The sequence below is a fragment of the Nycticebus coucang genome, chromosome 10, assembly GCF_027406575.1.
Source record: "Nycticebus coucang isolate mNycCou1 chromosome 10, mNycCou1.pri, whole genome shotgun sequence".
Lineage (NCBI taxonomy): Eukaryota > Metazoa > Chordata > Mammalia > Primates > Lorisidae > Nycticebus > Nycticebus coucang.
Genome location: NC_069789.1, coordinates 107,327,673 through 107,354,497, shown reverse-complemented (window position 1 = coordinate 107,354,497; position 26,825 = coordinate 107,327,673). Strand labels below are relative to the sequence as shown.

The following is a 26,825-nucleotide window of genomic DNA, read 5'->3' as shown; positions in this document are numbered from 1 at the left end:
GCAGAAAACTTGGTGTGAAAACCACTTATGGAGACTGTTCCTGGAAAATGCCAGAACATTTTGTCATGTTATATACAGTCATATATTTTTCTTTTTTGGGGGGGGGCGGCAGTTTCTGGCTGGGGCTGGGTTTGAACCCGCCACCTCCAGCATATGGGGCCGGCGCCCTACTCCTTGAGCCACAGGCACCACCCAAGTCGTATATTTTTCTCTGACTTTGAGTTTGGGCTTCATGATTTGGACCAGGGGCTCCATGATCTTTGTCCTGCTCAGACATAGGCAGAGAGTCCAACACATTCATTATAATAAACTCTCCTCAAAAATTTCCTGTAAGGCAAGAGCCACACACACCATCTTGATCCTTGTGAGCTTCTTTTTCAGTTAATTTATTCTGATAGTTGCAAACCCAGGTCAGTGGATGGTGCTCAACACTGTGCTTTTGGCTTCATGTTTTCCAGCTGTCAGCCCCTTTGTGCTCATCTTCAATGACACATGTGTCTCTCAGTTCTGCTTTGCCTGCAGGACAAGGAGAACACTTTCTCCTAATCTTGTTGCTAAGCCATAAGCATGTTTCCTTCATGAAATTCATTGATGCATTTAAACATTTGCTGACATTTAGGCACTGGTAAGTGGGAGTGATTTGCAGTGGCAGCATGTACATGTCCTTGTCCAGGTGGGTCTTATAACAGAGCTAAAATAGGATATTGTGAATACTAACTTCCTTAGTTTTTTTCAGAGAATTCCAAAATAGGTTAATGGAGAAAAATCTTTGGGTGTAGAGATTTAGACAAATCTCTTATTTTGCACTCTGAAGAATCATGGAAGGTTAAAAACAATTTTTTTTTTTTTTTGAGACAGAGTCTCACTATGTCGCCCTAGGTAGAGTGCTATGGCGTCACAGATCACAGCAACCTCAAACTCCAGGGCTTAAGTGATTCTCTTGCCTCAGCCTCCTAAGTAGCTGGGACTACAGGCCACCTGCCACAACTCCCGGCTAATTATTGGTTGTAGTCATCATTGTTGTTTGGCAGGCCCAGGCTGGGTTCGAACCCGCCAGCTCCAGTGTATGTGGCTGACGCCCTAGCCGCTGAGCTATAGGCACCAAACCTAAAAAATATATTTTTGAGGATAGTTTAATTCAGGGGCTTCTTGCACTTAGCAAATCATCTGGAAAGTCCTCTTGTAAGAGAGACATGAAGCTTTATGAAACGTAGGGAAATCTCAAGTGTTGGTTGTGCAAAGAGGTAGAGGACATAAAGCTAAAAAGGAATCTGATGTGAATTTTGGGTGATCACTGAAATCAGAACTATCAACTGAAATCAGAAACCCCAACTTGTTTTTAATACAAATTAGAGGTAAATGAAATAGATGAATGAAAATGTTAATGTTCAATATGAAAATTAATCATAAAATATTTGACTAAAAGAAGCATGTATTTAAATCAATAAGGCTTAAATCTGTATTATTATAAAGTAAAAGTAGTTAATATTAGTATTCAAAGAAAATATATTGTTAATTACTAAATGGCCAGCATACCAGTATGTTAGTTATTTTCGAAATATTTTTGTCTGCTAATTTTATCTGTAAATGAAAATTTTGAAAGTACTTTAACTACCAGATCACCAAAGTTGTTTTTAGAAGTATAGTCTTTAGAAAATTGAACATAGGGCGGCACCTGTGGCTCAGTTGGTGAGGTGCGGGCCCCATATACCGAGGGTGACGTGGTTCAAACCCGGCCCCTGCCAAACTGCAACCAAAAAATAGCCAGGCGTTGTGGCGGGCGCCTGTAGTCCCAGCTACTTGGGAGGCTGAGGCAAGAGAATCGCTTAAGCCCAGGAGTTGGAGGTTGCTGTGAGCTGTGTGAGGCCACGGCACTCTACTGAGGGCCATAAAGTGAGACTCTGTCTCTACAAAAAAAAAAAAAAAAAATCTCATTTTGAAAAAAAGAAAAAAATCTTCATTTAAGGGCAGCACCGTTAGCTCAGTGGGTAGGGCACTAGCCACATGCACTGAGGCTGGCAGGTTTGAACTGGGCCGGGCCAGCTAAACAACAATGGCAAGAAAAAAATAGCCGGGTGTTTTGCCGGGTGCCTGTAGTCCCAGCTACTTGGGAGGCTAAGGCAAGAGAATCACTGAGCCCAAGAATTTGAGGTTGCTGTGAGCTCTGACGCCATAGCACTTTACTGAGGGTGCCATAGTGAGAGTCTGTCTCAAAAAAAAAAAAAAAATCTTCATTTGAGGCTTGGCGCCCATAGCTCAGTGGTGAGGGCGCCAGCCACATACATCAGGGCTGATGGGTTTGAACCCAGACCCATGCCTGGTAAACAACAATGACAACTGCAACAAAAACGTAGCTGGGCATTGTGGTGGGAGCCTGTAGTCCCAGCTAGTTGGGAAGCCAAGGCAAGAGAATCTCTTAAGCCCAAGAGTTTGAGGTTGCTGTAAGCTATGACACCATAGCACTCTACCAAGGATGACTAAATGAGACTCTATCTCAAATAAAAAAAAATCCTCATTTGATCTTTTATCTTCTGTTATCCCAGGTACTTATGCAAGTTATTTTTACTTATTTATATAAGCTCTCTAATCATAAACTGTGTCTTGAAATGTCAGTAGTGTCTATTTATTTTTCTACTCAAAATGAAGGTTTAAATGTTTCTGCATTCCACAGCTCCCATATTTACTTCTATTTCCTCTGTTTTTTTTTCTATGAAAAAATACATATTTGGCATGTACTTACTATTAAGACCATGTTTTCATCTTCATGTCATAATTGCAAGTATATATAGAAATATACATTAAATATTAATATGAGCTGGCCATGGTGGCTCGCGCCTGTAATCCTAACACTCTGGGAGGCTGAGGCGGTGGATTGCTTGAACTCAGGAGTTTGAGACCAAGCTGAGCAAGAACGAGACCCCCTCTCTACTAAGAACAGAAAAAAAACTAGCATTGTAGCAGGTGGCTATAGCCCCAGCTACTTGAGAGGCTGAGGCAAGGGGATCTCTTGAGCCCGAGTCTGAGGTTGCTACGACGCCATTGCACTCTACCCAAGGCAACAGAGTGAGACACTGTCTCTAATAATAATAATAATAGTAATAAATTAATATTAATATAGTAAGAAATCAATATTGAGTGGTCTTATAATTTTTTTCATTTGTAATGCAACTTTGAAGACCAGTTTAACAGAGAGAATCGCTTGAGCCCAAGAGTTGGAGGTTGCTCTGAGCTGTGGTGCCACAGCACTCTACCCAGGGTGACAGCTTGAGGCTCTGTCTCAAAAAAAAGAATTATCTCATGACATTCATATTATGGTTATCATTTTTTGCTTTTGTGTATGCAGTCATCAGAAAGTTTGAAAATTTCATACCCAACTTTACCCATGTAAAAGTATTTATACTGAGCCCTGAAACATTTTAAATAGTCCTCACCAATTCCCTTCATTTGGTCCTTACATGGATAGAACTAAAAGTAATTGTGTTAAGGGAAATAAGCCAGGCACAGAAAGACAAATATCACATATTCTCACCTATGTGTGGAAGCTAAAGAACTTGATGTCATGAACCTAGAGACTAGAACAATAATATCAGAGACGGGATGGTGGAGGTGGGGAGGAAAGGGTGTATGTAGAGATGTTGATTGTGGTTACAAACTTATAGGTTGATAGATGAAATAACTTCTGACACTATATAGCAGAGTAGAATGACTTTACACAGCAACAATATTTTGTATATTAGGATGGCCCCTGTGGCTCAAAGGAGTAGGGCACCGGCCCCATATACCAGAGGTGGTGGGTTCAAACCCGGCCCTGACCAAAAACTGCAAAAAAAAAAAATTTGTATATCTCAAAATAATGAGAGGAGAGGACTTGAATGGTACCAGAACATAGAAACAATGAACAACCAAGACAATGCATATCTCAGGGATGGAACTTGATCATCACACATTCTTTGCTTGTATAAAATGTTTACACATACCCCAAAAATATGTTTTGTTATGTATCCATCACAATTAAAACTTTTTAAAAAACAATTTAAAAATAGTAAATGTCACTGATGTTGTGCAACGAACACAGTGTTTCACCTGATTTGATGCACTGAGAAGAGCACAGCACCACTCCTGTGACACCCTTGATAAAATATACACACCGCTCATGTGATCATGGAGAAACCACAGCAGATATCATTGCAGGGAATTTTATACAGTAAGTGACTGTTATTTCATTTTATTATTTTATTATTTATTTATTTTTGAGACAGAGTCTTGCTTTGTTGCCCTTGGTAGAGTGCAGTGGCTTCATAAATATGCAACATCAAATTCTTGGGCTCAAGCGATTCTCTTGCCTCCGCCTCCCAAGTAGCTGGGACTACAACGCCTGGCTAATTTTAGGGACAAGGTCTTTCTCTGGCTCAGGCTGGTCTCAAACCTGTGTTCTGTACTCATCCTCAAACAGCAAGAAAAATATTGTTAAAGAAGAGATAGAAACTATTTCACCTTCCAAGATACATGAGAAATAAATGTACCTCATGATATTTAGGAGAAAAAGCTATATTGTATGTTCTCAGGAATAGGAAACAGTTGAATATGGTCTGTTAAATGTACAGAGTGACCATATCCATATAAAACTTCCTGATATTGATCATTGTGTTTAGATTATAAAGTAATCCCATGACATGAGGAGGAAAAGCAGAATGGCTGCTATTTACAAAATTATACAATCAACACAAGAGTTCCTTATAGTGCAAAAGGACAAGAGAAAGAATATGTAATTTTTATGCCCATCAACCCAGGAATGGAATAATAAACTGTGGTATATGTGTACCATGAAATACTATTCAACCATAAAAAGATAGAAACCTGGCTCGGTGCCTGTGGCTCAAGTGGCTAAGGCACCAGCCACATACACCTGAGGTTCAAATCCAACCCTGGCCCGCCAAACAACAATGATGGCTGCAACCAAAAAATAGCTGGGTGTTGTGGTAAGTGCCTGTAGTCCCAGCTACTTGGGAGGCTGAGGCAAGAGAATTGCTTAAGCCCAGGAGTTGGAGGTTGCTGTGAGCTGTGATGCCACGTCACTCTACCCAGGGAGACAGCTTGAGGCTCTGTCTCAAAAAAAAAAGACAGAGACCTTACATCTTTTATATAATCCTGGATGGAGTTAAAACACTTTCTTCTTAGTAAACTATCAGAAGAATGGATAAGTCTCCAATATATTCAATACTAATATGAAGCCAGTAGATGAACTAAAACATGCCCACACAAGAAAAAACTCAATTCAATTTAAGTTGGAGATGGGGGGAGGAGGGAGAGAGAAAAACAGAGGAAGGAGAGAGCATTGGTGTGCTACCACCTAATGGCATGATGTAAGGGTACATGGCACACCTCATGGGGGTGGGACATACCTATAAGAGGGACTCCACCTAACAAATGCAAACATTGTAACCTAAGCATTGGTACTCTCCTATTAATCTAAAATTAAAAACATAAAATAAAATACACAAAGAATATGTAACTTTTGGAAAACAGGCACAAAAGGTATCCTTCCTCATCAATTTCAAATTTCTCTTCGATCATCATTGTCACTATGAATGCAACCATGGATATCTAATTTACTATTTCAGCCTATCCAGCTCCATCCTCTTGTCATACACTGTGCTGTGGGACTCATGGAGATGAATCTCTTTGTCTGTTTCCATCACATACAGAGTAATTTCTATGTGGTCAACTTTCTTTCCTATGTGTTGACCATATACCTTGAAACAAGCTTACGAGACAGATAGTATCAAATAAATATTTCCTGAAATAACAAATGTGACAACTCCGTGTTAATGCTCCTTTGTACCACTCTGCCTATGCTTTCTCACTCTGCTGACATATTTTATCCTTCTGGAATTTCATTACCCTTAGTGCTCTCAGAAATGGAAAGGTATGTTTTGCTGACAAACTTTAAATTCATAAACATTCTGGCTAGATGTGTGCTTAGTTTTCATTATCAGTTGTTGGGTCTATGTTCTGTACTCATCCTCCATTGGAATTTTGTCTGTTTATGTCAAAAGTTGATTTCCCATTTCTTTCTACGACTCCTGTTGGATACATTATTACACACTTTTAATAGCTGTCAGGAACTTGCATCATTCATAAATATTCTCAGAGATAATGTCAACTCCCCAGGCAGAGACTGTCACTGAATTACAGGTGAAATGATAATCATGCCCAGGGAGAGATGAGATCATGGGATCACCAACCTTTATCTCAGGATGCCCCTGTACACATGGGCACACATGCTGGCCTGGCATACACTGTCCACTAAACACATCCAAATTTGGTAAGTAGCTTTTATTTTCATATGAGACTCAGATTAGGAAGATTTCACTGAGGAATTCAGAAATAATCTTTTCTTTCTTTCTTTCTCTCTCTCTTTCCTCCTTCTTGTTTTTTTTTTTTTGTTTTTTTTTTGAGACAGAGTCATACTCTATCACCCTGGGTAGACAACCATGGTGTCATAGCTCACCTTAAACTCCTGGGCTCACGTGGTCCTCTTGCTGGAGCCTCCCAAGTAGCTCAACTATAGGTGCCCACCACAAGCAATGCCTGGCTAATTTTTTTATTTTTAGTAGAGATGGGGTCTCACTATTGCTCAGGCTGGTATTGAACTCCTGAGTTCAAGCAATCCACCTGCATCCACCACCCAGAGTGCTGGGATTATAAGTGTGAGCCACCCCATCCACTACAAAAGCAATATATTTTTTCATCAGCCTTTTCGGGTAGGATTTGTTTTAAACTAGTAGATGACATAGATAGATAGACGTAAAAGTAAAAATAGATGATTAATAGATTGAAACAACACATTCCATCAAAATCCTGTTTGTGGGCGGCGCCTGTGGCTCAGAGGTTAGAGCACCAGCCCCATATACTGAGGGTGGTGGGTTCGAACCCAGCCCTGGCCAAATGGCAACAAAAAATAGCCAGGCGTTGTGGCGGGCACCTGTAGTCCCAGCTACTCAGGAGGCTGAGGCAAGAGAATCACCTAAGCCCAGGAGTTGGAGGTTGCTGTGAGCTGTGACACCAAAGCACTCTACCAAGGGCAATAAAGTGAGACTCTGTCTCTACAAAAAAAAAAAAAAAAATCCTGTATCCTGTTTGTGATCTTCAGCTACAACACCTTCACTGTCATTGTACTGCACCACTGCCTGACACCTCCCCTCTCTCACCCAGTTTTATTTTCTCTGAAACTTCTTAATTTCTCTGAAACTTAAATTCTCTAAAAATTTTTATTGACACAATGTGCAACACGAATTCCATGCTAACATCTTCAGGATACAGGCCTGTAGGGAGTCATAGATAATGAAAGTAGATTCTCCCCAGTGAGTAGACACTTCATACCTGTGTGCTTATCTCTGCTGCCTGCTATCATTCTGTCATTCTGTTTTGAGCAGGGGCATCTGGTGTTACAGACAGACTTTGATAAATGTCTCAAAATTGGTATCATCAGTGCAAACTATGTCTCATTTATAGAAATGAAAATCTATAACAATAAATACAGCAAATCACTTTGAGGGTTATGAACAAATCAGAGTCTTAAAATAGAATTGTTGTTTCGACACCTGTAGCATAGTAGTTACAACGCCAGCCACATACACCAAGGCTGGTGGGTTCGAACCTGACCCAGGCCAGCTAAACCACGACAACTGCAACAAAAAAGATAGCTGGGTGTTGTGGCGGGCGCCTGTAGTTCCAGCTACTTGGGAGGCTGAGGCAAGAGAATCGCTTAAGCCCAAGAGTTTGAGGTTGCTGTGAGCTTTGACACCACAGCACTCTACCAAGGGTGACACAGTGAGACTCTGTCTCAAAAAAAAAAAAAATACAATTGTCATGCTAGATTGTAGTGCGATCTTAAAATATCTCTTTATACTTGCATTATAACACTAATAGGATGCTCCATGTACTCTCCAACAGACAAAGCTGGGCCTCTGGATTGTCATATAATCAGATTTATAATCAAATATTCTATCTCTGTGCCTGTCTATCATCTATCTATGTTCCATCTTGTAACTACAGCGTGGTTTCACCTCATCCATTATTTTACAACAGTTGTTTTTCAAAGAAAAAAAATCACTGGGTAAACACCATGTGTCAGGCATTAGTACCTTTCATCTCTGGTGTCAGGAGACACCTAACTTACATCTTTTCTGTGTCTCCACAGAACTTCTACCTTCAGGGAAAATTAAGAGTCATTTTCACTGGTGAATGATAAATTTTAGAGCTAGACTTATCAATAATGCAGCAGCATCAAGATTTACAGACTAATGCTTTAGATTGCCACAAACACTTTCACAAATGTCTTTCTTTCTTTCTTTTTTTTTTTTTTGTAGAAACAGAGCCTCACTTTATCACCCTTGGTAGAGTGCCGTGGCGTCATACAGTTCACAGCAACCTCCAACTCCTGGGTTTAGGCAATGTTCTTACTTCAGCCTCCCAAGTAGCTGGGACTACAGGCGCCCGCCACAACGCCCGGCTATTTTTTTGGTTGCAGTTTGGCCGGGGCCGGGTTTGAACCCACCACCCTCGGTATATGACATTGGCGCCCTACCGACTGAGCCACAGGCTACTGTCCTGACAAATGTATTACATATTTAAATTCATCTGATTCAGTGGGCCTGGTAGCTCATGCCCATAATCCCAGCACTCTGGGATGCTGCGGCAGAAGGATCCCTTGAGCTCGGGAGTTCAAGACCAGCCCGAGCAAGGCGGAGACCCCCATCTCTACTACAAATAAAAAATGACCCTGGCATTGTGGGTGCCTGCAGTCCCAGCTACTCAGGAGGCTGAGGCAGGAGGATTGCTTCAACCCAGGAATTTAAGATTGCTGTGACCTATGATAATGCCAAGGAACTCTACCCAGGGTGACAAAGTGAGATTCTGTCTCAAAAAAAAAAAAAAAAGGTCAGGGGTGGTGCCTGTGGCTCAGTGGGTAGGGTGCTGGTCCCATATACCAAGGGTGGTGGATTCGAACCCAGTCCCGGCCAAACTGAAACAAGAAAATAGCTAGGCATTGTGGCGGGCACTTTTAATCCCAACTATTTGGGAGGCTGAGACAAGAGAATCGCCTAAGCCCAGGAGCTGGAGGTTGCTGTGAGCTGTGTGATGCCACAGCACTCTACCAAGGGTGATAAAATGAGACTCTGTCTCTACAAAATAAAAATAAAAATCATGTGAGTCATCTTCGAGATGATTTCTAGTTGAACTGATTTCTCAGTTCTCTTATTTTGCTTTATTGCCCCTGTTCTCTCATACATTACTCAGGTCAGAATACATTCATATTTTCAAACTAGCATAATTGTGGAATTATGATATTTATGCACAAGATCTGTCACTCTTTTCTACAGTCGTGAAGATATGTTGTTCAGTTGTGCCTCACCAATTCACCTGCTTCCTTGCATATGGACACATAGGTTGGATTTGTGAATTGCCTTTGCACAAATAAAACAAAACTTTAGGGCAGCACCTGTGGCTCAGTCGGTAAGGTGCTGGCCCCATATACTGAGGGTGGCGGGTTCAAACCCGGCCCTGGCCAAACTGCAACCAAAAAATGGCTAGGCATTGTGGCGGGCGCCTGTAGTCCCAGCTACTCGGGAGGCTGAGGCAAGTGAATCGCTTAAGCCCAGGAGTTGGCGGTTGCTGTGAGCTGTATGAGTCCACGGCACTCTACTGAGGGCCATAAAGTGAGACTCTGTCTCTACAAAAAAAAAAAAAAAACTTTAATTCCTATTTAAAGTGAGAAAATGATGTTTGGATAAGCACCGAAAACTCTTGTCTCCAGTGATAGTGAGACATTTGTTTCTCTTTTTTTTCCCTTACTGATTCCTCTGACTTTAATCAAAATCAAATTATGGTTTCCAGATATTTATGGAATGTCTTCTGGAATACTGAAAACCCAAACTATCTTCTTCACTCAAACTGTACTTGGTATTCTGGGAAATTCCTTTCTCCTATATTTTTACAACTTCACTTTGCTCTCCAGACACCAGTTGAGACCCACAGACTTGATTCTCAACCAACTGACACTGGCCAATTCCATGGTCCTTTTCTTTAAAGGGATACTTCAGACAATGACAGCTTTTGGACTGAAATATTTCCTGGGTAATACTGGATTTAAAGTTATTTTTTATATTTACAGAGTGGCCACATGAGTTTCCTTTAGCACCATCTGTCTCCTTAATGGATTCCAAGCCATTAAGCACAACCCCAGTATGTATAGGTGGATGGAGCTCAAGATTAGATCCCTCAAGTTCATTGGCTTCTGCTGTTTTCTCTGCTGGTTCCTGCATCTCTTTATAAATGCATACATTGCTATCGTAGTGAATGGCCCATTGAATAGCAGAAACTTTAGTGTGAAAGACACTTATGGAGAGTCTTCCTGGAAAATGCCAGAACATTTTGCCACATTATATGCACTCATACAATTTTCCCCTGACTTTATGAGTTTGGGCTTTATGGTTTGGGCCAGCAGCTCTGTGATCTTTGTCTTGCACAGACATAGGCAACGAGTCCGACACATTCATAGTAACAAACTCTCCTCATAATCTTCCCATGAGGCCAGAGCCACATGCACCATCTTGACCCTTGTAAGCTCCTTTTTCACTTTCTATTCAGTTTATGCTATTCTGACAGTTTGGATGACTCTAGTTGCAAACCCAGGTCAGTGGATGGTGAGCGACACTGTGTTTGTGGCCTCGTGTTTTCCAACTTTCAGCACCTTCATACTCATCTTCAGTGACAAGTGTATCTTTCAGTTCTGCTTTGCCTGTAGGACAAGGAGAACTCTTTCTTCTGCTCTGATTGTAACAGTGAGTATATTCCCTTCATGGAAGTCAGTGATGCATTTCCACATTCGCTGGTCTTTAGGAACTATTAAGAGCTGCTAATATGTGATGTCAGGAAAGAAGAGGGCAGCAATGTGCCCATTCAAAGGGATTTTAAATTAGGGCTCAAAATAAATACCTTATCTATAACTGGTGTAATCTTAGAGCCAGTTTAAATTGGTTCGATTTTGTCAGTAAAATATGATGAGTTGTTTTTCAGTTACTATGATCCCCAAGTCGCAAGTCAAGTTGCCAAAATGTGCAGGTGACACAGGTATGCCTAACTAGTTAACCCAGAGCCAGCCAGAATGGGAAAAGCCATCTGCATACACAACCAAGAACTAGGATCTAGCAATCTTTACCAAATTAAGAAACAAGCTGCGCCTCGTTTTCCTGCACTAGGAACATAAGAACCAAAAGCCCAACATCAGCTCTCTGCATAGACCAATTGGATCATGCCTCATTGCATCTTACTGGCTCCCTCATTGTAACTTTCTTCATAGAAAACCTGTCTCAACACCCCCGTTTGGAGACACAGCTTTGAGTGTTTGTTTTTGCATCCTAGCTAATTAACCTTGCGATGAAGACTTTTCTTTCCTTGAAAGGCAGTGCCAATAGCATTGGCTTCTGTGTGTGGACAGGCTGTGAGCTGGCATCTCAGTGGTAATTTTAGCTAACACAATGTGAAGAACCCGGCCCGCCTCACTGTGGCTCACAGGTATGTGCAGAGCCCAGTCACAGACCCTAAGTGGCACCACTCACACTGACTGTGTGGAGGCTCAGCTATGGTACCCTGCTTCATAAGGCTCTTTAACTCCACCTGCTTTTGTGAGGGAAGAAACTGCTTCCTGATCCCACATCTTTAGGGTGAGCGCTACACTAATAGGAAGAGCTCTTTACACTCCTTGTTCTTATCATAAGGATTCTGGATTAGAATCCCACCCTTGCCTAAGATTGTGGGTTCCAGCTCCACACTAGAAGGATCCTGAGTAGGAAGGTTAACATCCCAGATCAGAATTGAGTTAGTCCCAAGGAATAAGGACAATACTAAAAAGTTCTAACCAGTGGGGTACTCGGTTTGGTTTAGTCCTGGTTTGTGTTTGTCTGCACGTTTGTGTCTTTTACCTATGAAACAGTATTTGATGTAAGTGCAGGTTAAGCTTTGATGTTTGCAACAAGAAACTTATTAAGTGGGCAGCACCTGTGGCTCAGTGAGTAGGGGGCCGGTCCCATATACCAAGGGTGGTGGGTTCAAACCTGGCCCTGGCCAAGCTGCAACAAAAATAGCCAGGTGTTGTGGTGGGCACCTATAGTCCCAGCTACTCGGGAGGCTGAGGCAAGAGAATCAATCGCCTAAGCCTAAGAGCTGGAGGTTCCTGTGAGCTGTGATGCCACAGCACTCTACTGAAAGTGACAAAGTGAGACTCTAAAAAAAGAAAATCTTAGTATTTATTTTTATTTTATCACTATTACTTTTTTTGGAGACAGAGTCTCACTTTGTTGCCCTCAGTAGAGTGCTGTGGCCTCATAGCTCACAGCAACCTCAAACTCTTGGGTTCAAGCAATCTTCTTGCCTCAGCCTTCCAAGTAGCTGAGACTACAGGACCCTGCCATATGCTCAGCTAGTTTTTAGAGAAGGGGATCTCTCTCTTGCTCAGGCTGGTCTTAAACTCATGAGCTCAAGTGATCTGCCTGTCTTAGCCTCCCAGAGTGTTAGGATTACAAGGTAATAATTTTTTTCTTTTTTTTTGAGACAGTTTTACTTTGTCACCCTAGGTAGAGTGCTGTGGTGTCATAGCTCACAGCAACCTTAAACTCCTGGGCTCAAGAGATTCACTTGCCTCAGCCTCCCAAGTAGCTGGGACTACAGGTACCCCCAACAATGCCCAGCTATTTTTAGAGACGGGGTCTCACTCTGGCTCAGGCTTGTTCTCGAACTTGTGAGCTCAGGCAATCCACCCACCTGGGCCTCCCAGAGTGCTAGGATTACAAGTGTGAGCCACTGCACCCAGCCTGTAACAATTTATTCAAATGAGGGTCCTCTGACTCCAAAGATAAGAACACCCTTCTTACCCCTTGGGGTATTTCTAGGTGACTGGGAGCCCAGTGGATGTGTTGCACTTTCATTACCTGTGATGTGAAGTGTCATGGGAAAAGGGAATGTCAACAGCTCATCCAGGAGATGCATATCAGGGGCCATGGCACCCCGTGCTTTGAGCAACCAACCACTGGCCAGTGTTTTGAACTCTGTAAGATATGTAAGAGGGGATATTCCTTCTACTGGTGCATCTCCGGGAAGGAATCTCTGTGAGCACCATGCCACCACACCACAGACCCAAAACACCTCCCTGGTGCAGGATCTCCCTCCAGCCCTTCCAACTGAGCCTCCATACAAAATAGGGAGTGTTGACAGCATTCATCACTACAGTCCTCTAGGTTGCATTCTTTGGAATTGGGGGACGTTTAGATACAAGTCAATGAAAAAGAAGAAAATTATTTTCTTTTGGAATACTGCATTGACCCAGTATTCCTTAGGATCAATGGGAAAGTGGTCCAAGAAAGGGTCTGTAAATTATAACATTATTTTGCAGTTAGACCTGTTGTGTAAGGGAGAGGAAAAATGGGATGAGATACCATACGTATAATCTTGTATGTCTCTATATCAAAATAAAAATTTACAAAGGAGGTATCAGATTATGCTCAAAGGGAGGATTCACAGCGGGGAAAGCTGTTCTTCCATAATCGAACTCAGGTGATGATCTTGTCCTCCCTCATTTGCAGCCACCTACAGCACTTGCGCCCTATCCCATGGGTGTTACTGAATGTGACCAGGAAGGGCACAAGAATTCACCCAAAGAATAGACACTTGGCTCTGTAACTCCTTTACTCACCAGTCAGGAAGGAAAGGTCGCCCCTCCCTACATCCCTCAGTTTACCCGAGTTCAACTAGAGCCTCTCCCCAAAGTCATAGCAATTCTGAGACAAGTTCCTGGGGGTCTTGACGAACAAGACCAGCACAGAGTATTTTTATATGTGCATTCCCCCTTTTGTACTTCAGACTTATACAATTAGAAAAATACCATGCCTGCTTTCCAAGAGTACTCGGCAAAATAAAGTTTATTTGTATGCTGGGCTCTGTGGCTCATTCCTGTAATCCCAGCACTCTGGAAAGCTGAGGTGAGCAGATCCCTTGAGCTCAGGATTTTGAGACCAGCCTGGGAAAGAGCAAAACCCTGTCTCTACTAAAAATAGAGAAACCTGCGTGGTGGAAGGCGCTTGTAGTCCCAGCTCAAGTAAGCAATCACCTGAGCCCAGGAGTTTGAGGTTGCTGTGAGCTATGATCCCATCACACTCTACCCAGGGCGACAGAGTGAGACTATGTTTCAAAAAAAAAAGTTTATGGGCAGTGCCCGTAGCTCAGTGGGTAGGGCACCGGCCACATACACCGAGGCTGGCAGGTTTGAACCCAGCCAGGCCTGCTAAAACAATGACAACCGCAACAAAAAATAGCTGGGTGTTGTGGCGGGCATCTGTAGTCCCAGCTACTTGGGAGGCTGAGGCAAGAGAAACACTTAAGCCCAAGCGTTTGAGGTTGCTGCGAGCTGTGGCACTCTACCCAGAGCAAGTTTGAGACTCTGTCTCAAAAAAAAAAAAAAGGGGAGGGCAGCACCTGTGGTTCAAAGGAGTAGGGCGCCGACCCCCATATACTGAGGTGGTGGTTCAAACCCGGCCCCGGCCAAAAAAAAAAGTTTATTTGTATCCTTCTTTACTACAACATAACACCAAATCAGCAGACTATTAGGCAATTATGACACCTTCCTTACTCAGGGGAAATATAGGATGGTGGTGGAAGAGGCTCATCTGAAAACCAAGGTTCTACATGAGTTACAACCTAACACTAAAGTCAGATCTCCCTGGGCAAAGGCTGTCCCACAGGCTGGGCCAGGCTTGGAGCCTATGGACCTTTATACTGGGCAAAGTTAAACAATACCAAGAATGTTAAATAACTGGAGTGCAGAACAGTGTCTCAAAGCCAGAAAGCCTAAATAAACTCAAGAGGTACAATGAGGGAGGCGCCTCTGGCTCAGTGAGTAGGGCGCTGGCCCCATATACCGAGGGTGGCGGGTTCAAACCCAGCTCCGGCCAAACTGCAACAAAAAATAGCCGGGCGGGAGGCTGAGGCAAGAGAATCGCCTAAGCTCAAGAGCTGGAGGTTGCTGTGAGCTGTGACGCCACAACACTCTACCAAGGGCAACAAAATGAGACTGTCTCAAAAAAGAAAAAGAAAAAGAAGCTATCCATCGATGCCAGCGCCTAGTCCATCCTTCAAAGCAATTTTGAAACTGTCTGTAATGACAATCCGCTGTTGTCTATGAGGTCTGACAATTAAGTGTATGAACTTGGCCACCATACCCTTACATTGACAGCACTATACAAATAGTTTAATAAGGCTTCATAACCTTGATATTATCAGTGTCTCATAGCTGTGTTCATATCAATACGTAGCAGTGTCTTGCTGAATGGCACTCATTGTTATTGTGCATTTTTGTGTGCTTTACCACAGCTGCAATGGTCATTCCAGAAAGAATTTCAAAATGCTTTGAAGGGTGGACTTGGCAGTGGCATGGGTCTATAGCTTCCTAAGGGGAATATCAATACTTTGAAGGTGACCTCAGTGATATTCAGCAATAAGGTATATAGCACTTTTTCTAGGATGAATTCATGAACGTAACTGTCCAATCTCATATAAAAATACAGACACAAATACATATTTTTAAAAAAAAGACATTCCTCTCAAGAATTTCAAAATTTTTCACACTGTGTGACAGGAGCTTAGGAAAAAAGATCCAGATATATTCTTTATTATACTATGCCTTCTACTTAACAGAATAGATTTTCATTTGTTGAACCAACCTTATGTCCTTAATCTCACTAGGATATAACTTCTCTCTCTATATGTATGTCAGATTTAATTTGCTAAAATTTTATTAAAGTTTTCTTTGTATCTATGTTCACGAATATTGATCTATTGTTTTCTTTTAGCATCACTACCTGGTTTTGTTAGCAGGGCAATAATGGCTTTACAAAATTAGCTGAGAAGTGTTCATTACTATTTTGGAAGAATATTAATTATCTCTTCATTATGTATTCAGTAGAAATCATCAGTGAATCCATCCTGGTCTAAAGTTTTCAGTATAAAGGGTGTTACCTTTATACAGATTTGAACTATGAGAAGTCTGGTAATATGAATTAAGTATCCTTGAATACTTAGGATACTTACTTTGGATACTAAAATATCAGAGGATTTTTCAGACTGTCTATTTTGAGTAAGCCTCATTGGTTGGTATCTTCCAGGAAATGTTTGCTCTCTAAATTTCAATTTATTGAGAAAGAGCTATTTAAAATAATCACACATTATCCATTATGTTTCAGAGGTTATCTAGTACTAAACCATCTTTCCTTGCTCATGTTTAATATGTGGTTTGTCTTTTTCTTTGCTACGGCTGGAGGTATATCAATTTTACTAATTTATTCAAGATATCTGCTTTGGAGGTTCATAAATTTTCTTGAGAATAAAACTAAATGAAATAACAAAGTATATGAGATTAATTGTTAATACTCTGATCATCGGAGAAATAGTGAACTATAAAAATAAACAAATGATATGACAAATGAAAGGACCTGGCTTTCATATTTAAAAGTAGGGTGGTGCCTGTGGCTCAGTCAGTTAGTTAGGTGCCGGCCCCATATACTGAGGGTGGCAGGTTCAAACCTGGCTGTGCACTAATCCAACCAAAAGTACAAATGAAAATAAATGAACCGGAACACAGAACAAGATCAATCATAAAATAATTATACAGAGTTAAAAAATCAAATACATTAGGTACATATTAAATTACTCTATATATAAAACTCTAGGAAATGTAAACAAATCTAGTGACAGAAGATGATCAGTAGCTGTCTGGGGATGGGTGAGAGGGAGGGAGAGATTATAAAGGAAATCAGGAAATTTTTGGTTTTACATATACAAATGTCTCTCAAAACTTATCAAACTATATACTACAAATATGTACAGCTTATTGCAGAAAATATTAACTGCTCTGACAGTGATCCTAGCTGTAAGAGACACAGGTATAGGAGTCCTAAGAATTTACGTAAATCCTTATAACCATAGTAATGGCAAGGTGCAGATGTACCTTTAGAAGAGTCAGTTCCCCAGAGTTTGCTGTAGTTTCCCAACTTCCTATAAATCAGTGTCTCTATAACAATTATAATTCCTTTCTGGACCTTTGGAGGACAACAGGCAGTATCTCCCTATTTTATAATAAACTTCAGGGATCTTGGCAGGTCCCAAGGAAATCAAAGTCTCCTCAAGAGCCTGGGGAATATGAAATACCCTCTGGGAACAAGGGACCCAATTTATATTGCTCCCAGATACACTAGAGATTGTCACAACACACACCCATTGCTTAAGGTGACTTCAGTCACTCAAATAACCTTGGTGTATAGACCACAAGATTGGGCGCATGAAGATTGGTATTCTTCTTCTTCTTAAACTCCTCAAGAGTTTAAGCAGCAGTGCAAGTTATGCTGACACCAGAACAAGAGCTGTTCTCTGCCATCCTCCTCTCACCCCTGAAACACAAATTGTTGCAGCTTTCACAAAAGCTGGTCATCCTTTCCTACTGGTTTAGTTTAATTCTGTTTTCAATCCAAACCATAAAGTGAACCCCAAGATTAAAGGTCTAAAAATTAAGGCATTTGTTGCAAAACCAGAACAGTAAGAGGCAGGTAATTTCAGATTAAATATCCTAGAGGCTGGATAAATTTATCACAAGTGCCATGTGAGACCAACAATGACCATGAAGAAGGGGAACTTTTTCTACAAGTGGCCAGCAGAACAAAGATCCCATCCTCCTAGCCAAAACCAAGTCATGTTCATCGTATTTATGCTTAAAACAGGGGAAGGAGGGAGTGAGAATTTTCAATGGGCTCAGACTACTGATGATCCCTCTAGGGCAGTTCTCAACCTGTGGGTCACAAACCACAGGAACTGTATTAAAGGGCTGTGACATTAGGAAGATTGACTGCTCTAAGGTGAGGAGGAGGAGTACAAAGGTCTGCCTTGTGAAGCACGTTGGTGTGAATTTGCACTGGCAGAGTCCGTCCAAAGATAGATGACTACTGTCAGAGGCACTGGCAGTGATGCGTAAATTTCAGCAAGCGTCCTATCCAGGTCAGAAAATGCAACATAGCTCCAGAATACTTCCCACATAGCTGACATTCTGAAGAATCTTGCCCAAGTTCATATTCCAAAGTCAGAAGTTTAACTTCTGGCTGATGGCTACACACAAAGGCTACTCTGGATGCTTCTCTGTGGGGTCAGTCATGCTGAACAAGAGATGGCATATTTCCTGTACTAAGGCCTTTCTCCAGTGTGAATTTTCCAATGGCGGATGAGGGAAGCCCTTTGCCTAAAGGCCTTCCCACATTCACTGCACTTATACGGCCTTTCTCCAGTGTGAATTCTATGATGCTGAATAAGTACATGTTTGTGGCTAAAGGCTTTTCCACATTCACTGCACACATAAGGCTTTTCACCATTATGCACCCTTTGGTGTGCAATAAGGTCAGAGCTTTGACTAAAGAACTTTCCACATGCAATGCACTCATAAGGCCTTGCTCCAGTGTGAACACTCCAGTGTTTAATGAGTCTGTATTTGTGACCAAAGTATTTCCCACATTCACTGCACTCATATGGTCTCTCTCCAGTGTGAATACTCTCGTGCTGAACAAGTGTAGATTTGTGGCTATAGGCTTTCCCACATTCATTGCACTTGTAAGGTCTTGCTCCAGTATGTACTCTCTGGTGTACAATAAGGTTAGAGCTGTGATTAAAAACTTTCCCACATATGCCACACTCATAAGGCATTTCTCCAGTGTGGATTCTCTGATGCTGAGCAAGTATTGGTTTGCGGCTAAAGGTTTTCCCACACTCGCCACATTCATAAGGCCTTTCTCCAGTGTGAACTCTCCTGTGCTGAACAAGTGAGTCTTTGCGGTTGAAGGCTTTCCCACATTCACTGCACCTGTAATGCCTCTGTCCACTGTGAAAGGCCTCCTCGCCCTTGGTATTACTGTGTGGTTTCCATTCACTGTGAGGGGCATGGTGCTGGAAAATGCTCGAGCTGGTCGACAAATCCTGACAGCTATCCCTGGCCATAAAAGGTATCTCTGATGGTTGGACAGGGCAGCTGCTCACAACAAAGGCCCCACCCTCACCTCTTCTGAAGGGTCTCTCTCCACTGTGCTGTTTCTGGTGCTGGTAAAGGTTTGCACTGAACCAGAATTGTTTCCCACATGCCACACACATGTATGGTTTCTGTCCAGGATATGTTTCCTGATGCTTAGATAAGTGCAAAATGTCTTTTAAGAACAGACCACATGTTTCGCAGGAGTGAACCTTCCCAGAAGGGTCTTCCTTGGGAGTCCTCATCTGTGACAATCCTTCTATAGAAACACTCTGCTCAAAAGGTATCTCCTCATGCTCCATTCCTTGATAACCTGAAAGCAGACAAATCCTGTGAAAAGTTGACACAGGTGGGAGGCAGGAAGCCTCATTGCAAATGTGTGTATAATACAACTAAGATCAAGGCCATAGCACTACTGTCAGGACAAGGAGCCCCAGCTCAAGTGGAGTACAGGTCTGCTGTGCAACAGCTGGTTTCTGAAGGTCATAGACTGGAGGAGGCCTTGACTGGGAGAGGATACAAATGTGGGATACAGAACAGGAAAAAGAGGCAGGGTCTTCAATAAAATCATTCACAATTGGATTTCCTTGCTGCTGGGAACAGGTAAAAGTTGTACAGAAGGTATATCCATGCCCCAAAACATTAAATTGCTGCTGAGTAGCTGGTGTTTAAGAGCTACTTGGGTTATGTGCACATCACATGATAAAGTAAAGTATAGACCCATGTTGAAGAGCACCACAGAGGGAGCAGTGGAGAGCAATGGGTGAGATATGGAGGCAGAGGTATAGAGTAGCCAGAGGCCAAAGGTCGGAGTATAAAGGCAAGTACGTAAATGGAAAATGGACAAAAAATGTGGCCAGTAGCCTTGGCACTAAAACTGTGTGCACAGAGGGGTTATGGAATGATTTGAATACAACCCCAACAGTACTCCTTTTCCCAGTTCTCACTCACCAGGGCCACTCCAACCTAAAGTCTCTCTGGGAATGGCTGGAGTCACATCCACCCAGTCTGGTACCCAGGGCTCACTGCCCAGCTCCAGTGAGGCAATTACATGAGACATGGAAGATGCATGTCCTAAGGGAAAGACAAGATGTGAATGGCCAGTACTGATATGGGTGACCCACTCCACAGAGAAGAAAACAAAATATTATAAAAATAATCTCAAAGTACAGTCTTGCAAAAATGACCCAGTGGTCTCAGCAAGCAGTAACCATGATGGTTCTTACACAATTCCTGGCACAGGAAGGCCACAGGAAATGTCAGCTAAAGGAAGGGCAAAACTAAGTCACAAAAGTGCCATGAATGTAGACAGAGGCATCCAGTCAGGGAAAAGACAAAATGACTAGGATCTACTATGCCAACTGTAGGACACTTAACTCCTGGATCCATCTGTGTAAGCCCTTGGGACAGCAGGTGTTCAGAGTGCTCAGGAATAGAAGAGAGCAGTGCACACAGCTCAGGGATCTAGGTCCCATATCCAGAGCACCTACTCCAGGAACGGGGAAAGGAGGTAATGCCCACAGTTCTTAAGTCAGAAAGACAAGTCTACCCTGGGAAAAGGGGGAAGGGCAGAGCCCAGTTCAGGACACTGGGGTGGTGTGATGGCCTTACCCAATGAGGCCATAAGTGCAAAGTTCTCCAGCATCACATCACGGTACAGGAGCCTCTGGGTATCATCAAGGAGCACCCACTCGTCCTCGGAGAAGTACACGAACACATCCTCAAAGTTCACCTGCCCCTGCTACAATGGGGAGAACCCAGTCCATGAGCAGCGTCTCTCCCAAGGACCCCCATACATATCCCCACACATCTCCCCATACACCCTCCTTCTTACATCTTCACCTTGGAGGAAATACCAGGACCAGGTGCCAATTGTGTCTTCTCTCTCCTCATGGTCCCATTGATCACTGTGTCTACCCCCAGAAACTATAGGCAGAAGGGCAGGAAGGTACCATGTAAGCTCTGGGCCTAGTAGAATACATGGCCCCACCCGTGAGATGCTAATTTTTTTTTTTTTTTTTGAGACAGAGCCTCAAGCTATCGCCCTGGGTACAGTGCTGTGGCATCACAGCTCACAGCAACCTCCAACTCCTGGGCTCAAGCGATTCTCCTGCCTCCACCTCCCAAGTAGCTGGGACTACAGGCTCCCACCACACACCCAGCTATTTTTTTGGTTACAGCCATCATTGGTGTTTGGCGGACTGGGGCTGGATTCAAACCTGCCAGCTCAGGTGTATGTGGCTGGCGCCTTAGTCGCGTGAGCCACAGGCACCGAGTCAAGTTGCTATATTCTTGATATCCACACTGACAGTTACTTCTAACACCTTTCTGCCAGTTAATTCCCCTTGGGTTGCTAAGATCATGCTTGCCAGACAACTCCAGTTGGGCTCACTTTTCTCCCTTAAGCCCAGTGGCCATCATCCTCTTTTTTCCACATGTACATCACTCTGGGATCACACCTGTCTCACAACTCTGGCCCTCTATCCAGTCGGTGGCCTCCACAATAATCTTTCAGGCTAACTGCACTACCACTGTGATGTGAATATTTTGTTCCCTGAACTCCAATCTATACAATCATCTTTATGCTGAACCCCTCTACAGAACTCCAGTTCCATGTGTCCTGTAGCCCACTTGACAATTCCACTCAGTATTCTCTGGGATGTCTGACTCTTAACATCACCACAAATAATCTCTTGATACCCACACTGAAACAATCAAAGTTATTTCTACCATTGACTTGCCTATCTTTGCTGAGAGAAATGGACAGGACAGCAGTAGCTCATAAAGCCAAAAACCATGGGGTTACCTTTTTTTCTCTCACATCCATAAATCTGATCCAGTCATTTCTATTTACACAGCCACTCCTCTAGCCTATCCATTATCTCCGTTCGTCTGGAATTTTGTAGTAGCCTCCTCCCCAGTCTCCCTGCCTCCATGATAACACACACATCACGGTGTTCTCCACTTGGCATTGAGAGGAGGCCATTAAGATTTGGGTCAGAACACTTCCCTCCTCTGCTCCACACTTCATATGGTTAGACCGCCCTCAGAATAGAGGTCTATCTCCTCAGCCAGTCATTTCAGGTCAGACTCTTGCCTCCCTGTGCATGGTTCCTACCAGACATGGTAGAGCCCTGAAGTTTCTTGAAAATTCCTAATCTCAGTCTCACCTCCAAATATTTGCACAGACTGGTTCCTGTGCCTAAATCAACCTTCCAACATTATTCCAATGGCTGCTGGAAATGGGAAACCCTTCTATATAACCAATGGCCTGGGCTTGGGACCCTTGGGCTTAAGAGTTTTTCCAGGGTTCTTAGAATGGATCAGAGAGCAGCACGAAAGCATTCTATATGACAGAACAATCCTAGAGAATGTGCAGGGGTGAGGGTGGAGGAGTGGGACCAATGAGGGAATGGACATTCTCCCCTCACCTGTATACGGCCCATGATTACTTCTGAGATCATGGGAAGCTGTGGGAAGAGGGAGACTGTGAGAAGCAAGCAACCATGAAGGAGCCCCAAAGGTTCAGGCCTATCCCATATTCCTGCCCTGTTACAAAATGACCTGCTGACTGTCTACACTCAGCAGCCTTCAGAGACATCTCTTAACTGGGTTACCTCAGACTAGTTCTCAATCTTATTATGCCTCACCTTCCTCATCATCTCCCCATGACCAACCCAAGTCAGTTTTCCCCTGAGCAGTCTATGGAATACTTTTGAAGCCCTCAGATCGAGTCTCTCTTCTGTTCAGAACTTTCCATGGCTCTTAGTACCCTTTGAATACAAGCCCAGCTGCTCAGGCTGGCATACCAGGTGTCGACTTCTTGCACACTCTGACCTTTTCAGGCCCCAAGACCTTGCTTTACCGAATGCTCCGGCTGTGTCGCGCCCCTAAGCCTTTATTCAAGGACAGTTTGGTCCCTCTGCCCGTAACGTCCTTCCACAGCTCATCTCCTGGCTGCCAGAAATGGGACCCAACAACGAGTGCCGCCACTGTCTGGTATACGCGGGCCCGAGGGTGCAGTAACCCAAGGAGCACTTTAGGATTCAGAGATCAGGGAGAGCCCCCGGGGACACACCCACCTGCGCCGGGCCCATCAGCTCGGCTGCCGCCATCCGGCCGTGGACTAGGGAGGGGGGGCGACAAGTACAAACAGGGGATCAGCCGTCCAGGGCCCGGCCTAGCAGCCAGGTCACTCAGCAGTGACACTGAGCCTCAGGCCTGCCTCTCTTCAGGGAAGACAACGCCTTCTCTCTCTTTTTCCCTTTCCTCTCACTGTGCGTCTGACACTGCGTTCAGACGGACCTGGAGGATTAATCCAAAAGCAAACAAAATGTCCTCTCAAATGGGGACAGGAAGTCCCCCTCCGTCCTCTTCCGCAAGAACGGAAACGCCCTTTCCTGTGTTTTTTTTTTTAATTGGCCCAGCACCGTGAAGGCTGCTGGGAAATGTAGTTCTCACTGCACCAACACCCCAAAGAGAAGTCCTGCGATATCTCCGGGGCAAAGGCTCGGCCATGCCTCTAGGGATGCTCCGAAAAAGCGTCCAGAGTCTCTAAGCACTTGGCAGAGCTGCTTCTTAAACGAGCCACACCTACATTGCTGGTGAATATAGTCTGTAACATAGAACAGAAATGTTAGAAACATATTTCCAGCTTCCTTATGCAGAGAATGCTCACCAAAATAATCAGATGGATCTATTATACGTTAATGTCACTCAAACTTCTATAGCTAGAAGTTGATAAATATTACGTTGTTTCTAACTCATGTAGCCTAAAGCTCTAGAATTACTTTTGTGAGCCTCTGCATTTTAGGTCAGGTAAAGAGAAAAAAAGACTCCAAACAAGACCACAATGTAGAACATGGAGTAGAGATGTTAGGAGGTGTCAAAAGAAAAGAACACAAACTCTGTAAAATAATTTAAAGAGGTTTATTCTGAGGAAAATATGTGTAACCATGCCCAGGAGAGCCAGACCCAAGAAGCCACGAGCAAGTGTTCTTTCCCTGGCTGGGTTACCATTTGGTTTTATATGTTTACACAGAAAATAAATTTCTTAATACTCAAAGCCAAAGAAGGTTGATCCCAGGTGAGAAGTTAAGGACCCAAAATGAAAGATTATTCCGAGACGCCAAATGAAAGGAAAACGGAGTCTCTGTTCTGAGTGGGCGAGGTGGTCTTTATTCCACCTGAGTGCAGATGGGGTGAAATCATAAAGGAATTCCACACATGGGCTATAGCAGATGGGGATTTATAGGGGCAGGAGGGCAGGGATTGGTGCATTCATTATTTCCTGGGTGGCACATGCACCGGATCCTTCCTGGGCTGGTCAGTTCTACCTGGACAGGTCAGTACATTGATTCTATCACCAGGTGAAATGTTTGCAATGAAAGAAGGAGTGAAGATGAAGAGAGTTGCATCTTTTGATTAAAATAATTGCTCACCGGGCGGCGCCTGTGGCTCAGTCAGTAGGGCGCCGGCCCCATATACCGAGGGTGGCGGCTTCAAACCCAGCCCCGGCTGAACTGCAACCAAAAAATAGCCGGCCGTTGCGGCGGGCGCCTGTAGTCCCTCTGCCCGTAACGTCCTTCCACAGCTCATCTCCTGGCTGCCAGAAATGGGACTAGTTCAGGAGGCTGAGGCAGGAGAATCGCGGAAGCCCAAGAGCTGGAGGTTGCTGTGAGTCCAGTGACATCATGGCACTCTACCGAAGGAAGTAAAGTGAGACTCTGTCTCTACAAAAAAAAAAAAAAAAAAAAAAATTGCTCACCACTGTGTAAAACTTGAATCTATTTCCTTATGGGGTTAGACTAATGAAATTCTCATGCATAACTTTAGTAACGTATAAATTGAAAGAAGACATTGCTCAATGTTTTAAATCTTTTATATTTCTAAGTGGAAGGTAAGTGTATTTACAACACTAGGTTAATTTACGGAGGTGTTTGTGTAATGCGAGGTCATGGAACTGCTTATTTGTTGTGGAGCAGAACTACCCCTCTGAAATATCAGGTCCCTTTCCCCCTAAGGAAACAGTTCTACTTCCCCATTCTATAGTCTCACCTCCCTGTCCATTTTTCCTTCTCAGGATAGTTTAGATGGAAAGTTAGTTCCGGCTAGCTAGCTGAGGGAAATTGACTTGAAGGGTCTAAGGACTAGATAGCCATATCCAGTAGAAGTCCAGGATTTCCAGACCTTCTGGGTGATGGATCATTCTTTTGAGCTCTAATCTTGGGGGATCCAGGAGATTTTATTTAATTTATTATTATTTTATTTTTTATTTTTTGCAGTTTTTGGCCAGGGCTGGGCTCAAACCTGCCACCCTCAGCATATGGGGCCAGCGCCCTACTCCTTGAGACACAGGCCCCGACCCAAAATCACTTTATTTTGACCATTAGAGTTTTTTTATTATTATTTTTATTTTTTGAGACAGAGCCTCAAGCTGTCACCCTGGGTAGAGTGCCATGGCGTCAGAGCTCATAGCAACCTCTAACTTCTGGGCTTAAGCGATTCTCTTGCCTCAGCCTCCTAAATAGCTGGGACTACAGGCACCCACTACAACACCCGGCTATTTTGTTGTTGTTGTTGCAGTTTGGCTGGGGCTGGGCTTGAACCCCCCACTCTCAGTATATGGGGCCGGCTATTTTTTGGTTGTAATTGTCATTGTCGTTTGGCAGGCCTGGGCTGGATTCCGACCCGCCAGCTCTAGAGTATGTGGCTGGTGCCTTAGCTGCTTGAGCTACAGGTGCCAAGCCAATCCAGGAGATTTTGAACAAAATCTGTTTGGTCAGTTGTAGTTCTCAGTCTTTCTTCATTCCCTGAAGCAGCTCACGTGTTGAAGCTGGACCTGTAACTAAACCCTGAGGAGCATCTTCCTCTTGTGTTCTCTTGGATAAGTTAGGCTGCCAAAACACTGAAGGGTGTGGTCTCCAGACATTCAGGAGATCTGACCAAACGCAGGGCCCGGGCTTCAAACTTCCATGTTTCCACTCTTTATAGACATGGAAATATTCCATAAGGCTCCAAATAAAAATGGATTCCAGAGTTTACAGAGAAAGCATAAGACCCAGAATACACTGTTGTTTTCTTTTGAAAATATCCGCATGGAAGTTATTCTGTGAATTCAGTGAGATATAAGTGAATTTTACCTAAACTACACAATTAAATAGTCTGTTCTTTCCTCACTGATGTTATCCACGTTCCACATATATATGAATCTGTTTTATTCTGTTGGCTATTCCTGTGACAAAATTAAACTGTCGACATAGGCTTTTTGTTATTTATTTAAAAACTGTAACACGGGTGGCGCCTGTGGCTCAGTGAGTAGGGCGCCGGCCCCATGTGCCAAGGGTGGCGGGTTCAAACCAGCCCCGGCTGAACTGCAACCAAAAAATAGCCGGGCGTTGTCGCGGGCGCCTGTAGTCCCAGCTGCTCCGGAGGCTGAGGCAGGAGAATCACGGAAGCCCAAGAGCTAGAGGTTGCTGTGAGTCCTGTGACATCATGGCACTCTACCCAAGGCAGTAAAGTGAGACTCTGTCTCTACAAAAAAAAAAACTGTAACACATTCAGTATAATGTTCATTGGCGGCACTGTAGTTTCTTTTCTTTTTTTTTTTAGACAGAGTCTAAATACCAAGGTTATGAAACCTTACTGAACTATTTGTATAGTGCTGCCAATGTAAGGGTAGTATGGTGGCCAAGTTCACATACTTAATTGT

The 26,825-nt window shown here is 43.4% G+C and overlaps 2 protein-coding genes across 7 annotated transcripts; one reads left to right on the top strand and one right to left on the bottom strand.

Moving 5' to 3' along the window:
* Positions 1 to 3,597: 3,597 nt before the first annotated feature.
* LOC128596500 (vomeronasal type-1 receptor 1) lies at positions 3,598 to 13,724 on the top strand. The gene is given in 5 exon segments (XM_053606106.1): positions 3,598 to 3,606; positions 9,799 to 9,855; positions 9,857 to 9,898; positions 9,900 to 10,847; positions 13,644 to 13,724. Coding segments are annotated over 5 exon segments (1,137 nt in total).
* Positions 13,725 to 15,578: 1,854 nt separating this feature from the next.
* On the bottom strand, positions 15,579 to 23,447 carry ZNF772 (zinc finger protein 772). Of its 6 annotated transcripts, none has more exons than XM_053607847.1 (5): positions 23,197 to 23,447; positions 20,957 to 21,040; positions 20,726 to 20,855; positions 20,066 to 20,188; positions 15,579 to 19,427 (listed from the first exon to the last, which is right to left on the bottom strand). In XM_053607847.1, exons 1-5 carry the CDS (start codon positions 23,227 to 23,229, stop codon positions 18,283 to 18,285), a joined length of 1,515 nt encoding a protein of 504 aa, XP_053463822.1. In that variant the 5' UTR covers positions 23,230 to 23,447; the 3' UTR covers positions 15,579 to 18,282. The 6 variants fall into 6 exon arrangements, with proteins under 6 accessions (XP_053463822.1, XP_053463827.1, XP_053463824.1 ...); XM_053607852.1 differs by having other exon boundaries at positions 20,949 to 21,040; positions 23,197 to 23,326; XM_053607849.1 differs by lacking the exon at positions 20,066 to 20,188.
* Positions 23,448 to 26,825: the final 3,378 nt, after the last annotated feature.

Coding starts and splice junctions, on each gene's coding strand:
- ZNF772 (XM_053607847.1), bottom strand. CDS start 23,229: ATGGCGGCAGCCGAGCTGATGGGCCCGGCGCAG. Junction 21,041..23,196: donor AGCTGATGGGCCCGGCGCAG/GTGGGTGTGTCC, acceptor TTCTGCCTATAG/TTTCTGGGGGTAGACACAGT. Junction 20,189..20,725: donor TGCACTTATGGCCTCATTGG/GTAAGGCCATCA, acceptor TCTTTCCCTTAG/GACATGCATCTTCCATGTCT.